The sequence below is a fragment of the Chelonoidis abingdonii genome, chromosome 1, assembly GCF_003597395.2.
Source record: "Chelonoidis abingdonii isolate Lonesome George chromosome 1, CheloAbing_2.0, whole genome shotgun sequence".
NCBI classification, from domain to species: Eukaryota; Metazoa; Chordata; order Testudines; family Testudinidae; genus Chelonoidis; species Chelonoidis abingdonii.
In genome coordinates, this window is record NC_133769.1 from 372,632,005 (window position 1) to 372,640,642 (window position 8,638).

At 46.4% G+C, this 8,638-nt stretch overlaps 1 protein-coding gene across 1 annotated transcript; it reads left to right on the top strand.

Annotated features, from left to right (window-relative positions):
• The first annotated feature begins 3,762 nt into the window (after positions 1-3,762).
• On the top strand, positions 3,763-4,710 carry LOC116824191 (olfactory receptor 52K2-like). The gene has a single exon (XM_032779287.1). The coding sequence runs from the start codon at positions 3,763-3,765 to the stop codon at positions 4,708-4,710; it is 948 nt and encodes a 315-aa protein (XP_032635178.1).
• Positions 4,711-8,638: the final 3,928 nt, after the last annotated feature.

Below are 8,638 nucleotides of genomic sequence, written 5' to 3' on the forward strand. Positions count from 1 at the left end.
TGGTGACTCCTTTCAGATAACAAGCCTCTGAGTGAGACCTCCCCACCCAATCAATTAAAAATGCTTTTAAATATATTTAACACTATTATAAATGCTGGAGGCAAAGCGAGGTTTGAGGTGGAGGCTGATAAATTGCAACACCCCATGTAAGAACCTTGCATCGCCCAGGGGGGTCCTGACCCCCAGTTTGAGAACCCCTGAAATAAACTCTTCTTAAAGAACTCCCAAGTTTCATTCCCATTTTCCTGTCTTATCAAGAAAACTGATTGGGAGGAAAATATTTTCTCCAGCTTTGGGGAATAAGCCCTTTTGAAGCACTAAGTATCCATAGGTATTACTGGCTGGGAACTGTTCTCTGTTTTTCCAATTGAATGTAATCAGTTCTATTCTTTATAGAATCATAGAATCATAGAATATCTGGTTTGGAAGGGACCACAGGAGGTCATCTAATCCAACTCCCTGATCAAAGCAGGACCAATCCCAAACTAAATCATCCCAGCCAGGGCTTTGTCAAGCCTGACCTTAAAAACCTCTAAGGAACGGGATTCTCCACCGCGCTCCATACAGTGTCTACCCATTTCTCACTGTCTTCACCGCGGCTCAAGCAGTCCAGCAGATCAATACGGATGGTTGTCCGTGGGAAATATAGGTGCCGAGACTCGTAAGAAAGCCTCCTCCACTTGCAATTGAGGACCATTACTCCTTGTTCTGTCATCTGCCAGCACTGAGAAACAGGCTAGAATCCATCCTCTTTGAACCCCTTTCAGTAGGTTGAGAGTCAGCTACTCAAGACTCGCGACAGTCCCTTCATCTCTCGATTCCTCGCCAGTACACGCTGATAAATTATGTGATCACCCACGCTCATTCACGCACACTCCTTTGTCACTGTCATCAATACTAGTGGTGCTTTCAGATCTCCCTATAACATCATCTCTGCATGCCCTCTACTAGACTTTGCTTTTCACACGATTTCCCATGTCTCTTCTCTTGATGTAGGGTGCGGACCCAATAACCACTGTGCACACAAGTAGCTCCAGATTGAGGCCTCACTCATGTCGAATGAAGGGGATAGAACTCAACTTGTCACCCTTTATGCTGCTGGCAATGCCCCTAACTTATTACCATGTCCCAATAATCGACCGTTATTCCTTCTATTGGCAAACCTAAAGAGGCACATGGATTTGACCTACCTATCCACGGGCTTTGGGTCCACTGTTATATACCTCTCTAGTGTCTCTTGCAGATCTGCCTTCCTAGCCACTCGGTCGCCTAGTTCTTGAACAGTGAATGGGATTCTTTCGTCCTTAAGTGCAGGACTTCTGCACGTGTCGTTGTATTGACAACCTCTATCATGTTCTCCTACAGTGTTTGTAGCCCGAGCATGTTCTTAATTGTTCTACGCGTCACTCATCATCACTTCTCCCATATCCCATGCCCGTGTACCAAGTGTTATCTACCATCCTCTACTAGTTTGTTGAGGTCTCATCTGACAATCTAATGCTGCATTTGAGAGTGCAGTCCATCCCATCCACAGGCCTCAGATCACTCACTGATGATATATTCTGAGCATCTCAAAACTCTGTTTTTCTCTAGAGTTACCGATCCTATACGCGGCTCACTCAATCTGCTTGTTAACTCTCGGCTTCACAATAGTACCATATGCGTGAGCCTTCCGTGGATCCTCAACGCCGTGTCTGATGCTCTGCGTAGCGTGTCTATGCCGCACTATGATCTTTAATCTCATCACTATATGAGGTGACCAGTGTCTCATCCCGCACAGCGCACTAGACTAAGTGTTGTGAGACTGCTATTGCCAAGATACTAACATTTTGAGAGTCTGACGGATAGGAGGGAGAGCTTGTTGTATATGAAACGCAGTGATTGATACAGAGAACTAGATAATACAGCTGCTTGGAATAGGATGCGCGTAATATATGGTCTTCTCTTACTTTACATGGCTATTTAGCCGGGTATGGTGTATAAAGAGTATAATGGTTTATGGCCCTCTCTGAGCCTCTGTTGACTCACAAAAACTGGAGGTGTATGTGCATGCATCGGATATGGCTGGGCTCCATGTCTGATATGCTTGCTATGCTAGAGTTCCATTCAGTCCATTCTTTTCACCCCTCTGGGGCACCTGGCATTGGCCATTGTCAGTAGACAGGATACTGGGCTGGATGGACCTTTGGTCTGACCCAGTACGGCCACTCTTATGTTCTTATGGGAGACCGTATCAAACACTTTGCTAAAGTCATGGAATAACACATCCACTGCTTTCCCCTCATCCACAGACCCAGTTATCTCCTCATAGAAGACAATTAGGTTAGTCAGGCATGACTTGCCCTTGGTGAATCCATGCTGATTGGTCCTGATCACTTTCCTTTCCTCTAAGTGCTTCAGAATTGATTCTTTGCGGACCTGTTCCATGATTTTTCCATGGACTGAGGTGAGGCTGACTGGCCTGTAGTTACCTGGATCCTCCTTCTTCCCTTTTTTAAAGATGGGCACTACATTAGCCTTTTTCCAGTCATCTGGGACCTCCCCTGATCGCCATGAGTTTTCAAAGATAATGGCCAATGGCTCTGCAATCACATCTGCCAATTCCTTTAGCACTCTCGGAAGCAGCACATCCAGCCCCATGGACTTGTGCTCATCCAGCTTTTCTAAATAGTCCTGAACCACTTCTTTCTCCATAGAGGGCTGGTCACCTCCTCCCCATGCTGTGCTGCCCAGTGCAGCAGTCTGGTTGCTGACTTTGTTCTTGAAGACGGAGGCAAAAAAGCATTGAGTACATGAACTTTTTCCACATCCTTTGTCACTAGGTTGCCTCCTTCATTCAGTAAGAGGCCCACACTTTCCTTGACTTGCTTCTTGTTGCTAACATACCCGAAGAAACCCTTCTTGTTATCTTAACATCTCTTGCTAGCTGCAACTCCAAGTGTTATTTGACCTTCCTGATTCCTTTCCTCTATCATCTGGCTCCTTCTTTGTCTCTTCTCTAAATGAAAGAGTCCCAGACTTTTCAGTTTTTCCACATATGACAGCCTTCCCGATTCACAGATCCTGGCTCAGAAATCCTTTTTATAATGCTATACCCTTTTTAGAGACTGGATGACCAAAACTGAGCACATTGTCTTTAATTTGGCCACTACTGCGAATGAGCAGGTGTTTTATTGACCTGCTATCAATGACTCCCAGGTCTTTTTCTTGAGATGTGTTCTAGTTGGGATGTTTCTCCCTGGTACATGTCTTGGCAAAGTTTCATTTTTTGTTTGTTTGATGGTTTGTTTGTTTGTTTTAAATTCTCAGATTTTGAGTAATCAGGTGAAGGGGAACTCCCTACAGCCTGGACTCTCTAGCCTGGATTTCATTGCATTGAAAAACAATGATGGATAACCAGTATTCACACTCACGTTTCCTGCTGGTGCCTAGTAAGGTTTCCCACATCACAACATGTAGAATTATTGACTCGTGGAGCACCATCAAATATGGAATTGGCATTAGTAGGGCCAGCTGTTCATAATTCATTTATCTGAATAACGAAATTTTTTCAGTGTGTGAAGAGCAACCGATCTGCTTCACCCATGAGAACAGCCTCTAGTTGTGCATGTAGTGTCTCATGTTAACATTGTCTCTCCATCCAGGTATTTGTATTGTGACCATCACCCTAGACCCTGGGCACATACAGGAAGTCAAGGGAACATACGTTGCATACAGGAGACACCATTCTGCCTCAGAGTTGGACACCTTCTCCCTTGCTCCATGTCAGAGTCCAACAAAACTGATTTCACCAATCCCTCCACTTTCATCCTGCTGGGCATTCCTGGTCTGGAGATGGCCCATGTCTGGATCTCCATCCCCTTCTGTACCATGTACATCATAGCCATCTTGGAGAACTTCATCATCCTTTTCATTGTGAAGACGGAACCGAGCCTCCATGGGCCCATGTACTATTTCCTCTGCATGCTGGCCGGCAGTGACCTAGTCGTATCTATGTCCATTGTGCCCAAAATACTGAGCATCTTCTGGTTCAATTCTAGGGAGATCAATTTCAGTGCCTGCCTCACTCAGATGTACTTTATTCACTGCTTCTCTGCATTAGAGTCTGGGATCTTGGTGGCCATGGCTTTGGATCGCTATGTGGCCATCTGCGACCCCCTGAGACATTCCACCATCCTGAGAAACCCCGTGGTGGTCAAGATTGGCCTGGCCATGGTGCTGCGTAGCACCATGGTCATATTGCCGTTTCCCTTGCTGGCGAGGTGGTGGCCATATTGCAGAACCAACATCATTCCTGAGCCATTTTGTGCACACATAGCTGTGGTGAAGCTGGCCTGCGCCAATACTCGTGTCAGTAGTTACTATGACCTCTTTGTGCTATTTTCTGTGACTGGTCCGGATGTGTTTTTTATCACCGTGTCCTATATCCAGATCCTCAGGGTCATCTTCTGCCTCCACACAAAGAACACCCGGCTCAAAACTTTGGGGACCTGCAGCTCCCACCTCTGTGTCATCTTAGTCTTTTACATCCCACGTCTCTCCTCCTCTGTCATGTACCAGTTTGGGCAGAATGTAGCCATACATTTCCATGTTCTCTTTGCCAACATGTTCCTCTTGCTGCCCCCCATGCTGAACCCCATCATCTATGGAGTGATGACCAGGGAGATCAGGGACAGGCTGCTCCTGCTCTTTACTAATAAAGGGACCTAAAGTTTTCTCCTGGTACTCTGCTCCGTGCAGAGATGGCTGGTGACAGGGTGCTGGGCCCCCTTCCCTGAGTCACTCACTGGACAGCCAGAGAGACTTTAGACCCTTCCCTGACCTTTCTGTGCTGTGTCACTATGAGAAGCTGGAGAATCAGTCTGTGTACAACTCATTAACTCATTGGGTTGCCACCTTTCTAACTGCTGGTAACAGGACCCCATGACTTCACCCTCTGCCCCCCATTCCCTTAAGACCCTGACCTCTGCCCCACATATTTCCCTTAGGCCCCTTACCATGCCCCGCCTAGTCCATCGAGAGCCAGCACCCTTCTCCATTTCTTCCACCTTTGCCCTGCCCTTGTCCCTGGCTTCCCTACTCCTCTCCGGCCATCACTCGCTGGATCTTCTCCACCTCCATCTCTGCCACAGGTGGGTTCCCTTTTCTCTGGGACTGGTTGGAGCTGCTGAAGCCTGACAAGGGCCCTGCCTGTTGGTTTGATGTGGCCCCGGCTGAGCAGGGGCAGGCGTGGGTTAATGACCTGATGCCTCCCCCCTACCCTGCAGGAACCAGACACAGCCAGATCCCTTTCTTGGCTGGACTTTCTAGTTCAAAACCAGGCACCTGAGAACCCTGCATGGCACCCAGACACAGAAGCCAAAAATCGTAGCATCCAGGTAAAACCTAGATGGGTGGAAAGCCCATTAACTCACCCTTTGTTACAGAAACCGTCTGTATCCTCTATGTCTTTGGGCTTTTCCTGTACTCTGCTCTCACTTCACCTTGTATGAAGGGGCAGAAGGCTGAGGCAGAGGCATCTTTCTATAAAATTAAAGACTCTTAGCCTTGGTCTATACTGGGGGAGGGATTGATCTAAGTTACGCAAATTCAGCTACATGAATAACGTAGCTGAAGTTGACTTACTTTGACCTACTCACTGCGGTGTTTTCACTGCGGTGAGTTGACTGCTGCTGCTCCCCCATTGACTCTGCCTGCACCTCTTGCGCCGGTGGAGTATAGGAGTTGAGGGGAGAGCGCTTGGGGGTCGATTTTTCATGTCTAGACTAAACGCGATAAATTGACTCCCTGCTGGACAATTGCTACCCGCCGATCCGGTGGGTAGTATAGACATACCCTTAGCTCCAGTGAGAGCTCGCACAGTAGAAGGAGGGAGTAACTGAATTCTAGATAAAAGCAGTTTTCTCCAGCTTCTCTGCAGAGCGACGCGCGTGGAAGGAATGGAACCTCCCCAGAAGAGGAAACAGAGAGAGGAAGTGTTGGTCCAGCCTTTCAAAAACGCAGAGACTGGGTGAGTCAGAAGAAGCTGGGGCAGGAGAGAGGCACCAGGGCAGCAGAGGAGACTCTTTGGTTGCGGGGCTCTGGCTGCAGCAGAGACGGGTTCCAGCTGGAGGAGAAGCCAGGAGTTCCAGGCCTCTGAACATCCTGGAGAGCTCTGACAAATCCCAAAGATGCTCCAGGATGATGTAGACAAAGTAATACACATTGGAAAACATCATCCCAACTATACTTATAAAATGGTGAGGTCTAAGTTGTAGTCAATAATTTTAGTTCATTATTCTTTTATTTTGTTGTGTTATGATTAATCAATATGTTATACTATATTTTCACTGTATGTTAATTAGGGTTAAGTTGTGGATTATAGAAGTGTGAAATTGATCTGTGTTTAGAGGAACCAAGTACTAGACATGAGTAAGACAAGCTGGAATGCAAGAACCTGTAGGCTGAGGCCTGGGAGACTTTAGTTTAGCTATTGTAGGTGTTGGAGACAAGAAATGATGGCATAAGTGACTGGAAAATAACTCAATGCCCGAAGATTATGGGAAAAGAAGCACTAAGTGATAATATTGTGCAAAATTACCCAGAAGTTGAATATTAGATCATAAAAACACCGTAAAAGCACGCCTGTCTCAGACATGTGTCTTAATCACAGGATACAGGCTGTGCTTCAGTGGTAATGAGAATAACGGGAACTTACCCAACCTATAGAAGATTGGGGTCCCTTAAGTTTCCAGGGGACACAGACCAATAAGAGAAAAGAGGGTGGACACTTTTATGGACATGCACAGAATGTAGGTATAGACAGAATCCCATTATAAAAAGGGGATGCCCAGAGTGGGAAATTCAGCCCCTATGGGAGACTCCAGCAGGAACCACCCGTCTACTGATGATGGAGCTCTGAGAGACCCATCAGACCCTAACACTATTGTTAAGGATGGGAATAGAACTAGATTTGTAACTGGTGCAGAGGTGTGTACAGAATTTCTATATAATTGTAACGTTAATAAAACTTATGAAGTAGCCTAGGGCTTGTGTGGATGAATGTATGTGTGGTCACTACCTTTGGTCTTTGCGTGTTCCTAGAGATTCTAAATTTGAAGCAAGACTGAAACTGTAGTCACCAGAGCCGAAGCCACGGTGATGTAACACCACATTACAAAATTTACTTTTAATAAAATAAAAGGCTACAAGATCAATGTTCTGTCTTGTTTTTTTCCTGTCCATTTGCAAAATGAATTTTGTTATTTGCATCAATATCAAGAAAATGTACAAATGTGCACCACCAGTAGAAACAAAAAGGTAAATATATACACACCTCTACCCTGATATAACACCACCTGATATAACATGAATTTGGATATAACACGGTAAAGCAGTGCTCCGGGGGGCGGGCGGGGCTGCATGCTCCAGTGGAGCACTCACTACTCAAAGAATTAAATTTAAGCATTAACAGAGAAATAAAATTTGAAATGCACCGACCAGTCAACCCCCTAAAATAATAGCACGTGGAAAGAAGAGAATTTCAGAGCGTAGATGTGCACTGCAGGGAGTATGAAGTAAGAACAACAACGCATGTATGTATTGGAAATGACTGAGAAAGGGAGAGAATGTGTGTGCATGTGAGACTGAGACAGCGTGTGTGTGTGTGTGTGTGAGAGAGAGTGACAGAGACACAGAGACACGTATGTACACACACACACGTAAACACACACACAGTCCACACATGGATGCACATGCAAACACACATTCATGACCTGCAAGGCTCCATCCAGGAGGTGTGGTCTGAGAACCCTGAACAGATCGGGCCTGCTGTGGAGATGAGGGGAAGACACCTCATTGGAGAATCCCACCAGAATTGAGGCCTGAGTGAAGACTCTGAGCAGCTCGTTAGCTGTGGAGCAGCGTCAGCGCTCAGGTTGCTTTGTGCAGGCTACTGACAGAACTTTAGGCTCCTGCAGGGTCAGGCAAGAGATAAGCTGGGGTTTGAGAAAGGCAGCGGTGCCTAAATTCAGTATTTCCCTGAGTGCCTTTGTGGATCTAGCCCTGGACGCCTTTCTGGAAGATGCTCTAGTCAAACACAGGTTAAGGTTGTTCAAAGCCAGGGGGGCTGGCTGAGGACGCTTGGAGGAAACAGCCAAGTTCCTGGATGTCCACGTCTCCTTTTTAAAGACCCCTTTCCTCCTTGCTTTGTACAAGGAGCAGGTTCCCTGCAGCAAAACAGTTTTTATCTGCTCTTCCCACCCTCCAGTGGCTGTAGTGTCCCAGCTGCTTGCTCTGCTATAACCCTGGCAATGTCCCTTCCCTACATGCCTTGCAGCTGTAGCACCATCTTTAATTTTTAATAATTTTAATTTTAATAATTGGAGATATACCTATCTCCTAGAACTGAAAGGGACCTTGAAAAGTTGAGTCCAGCCCCCTTCCTTCACTAGCAGGACCAACTACCGATTTTTGCCCCAGATCCCGAAGTGGCCCCTTCAAAGATTGAGCTCACAACCCTGGGTTTAGCAGGCCAACGCTCAAACCACTGCTGTGACAATGAATTATTGAATATGGCCATTTTTATCATTGCTTCATGTCTCGTGGCCCATGCCTGTTCTATGGCCTGCGTCATTCCGTGCCTCATGCCCGTTCCATG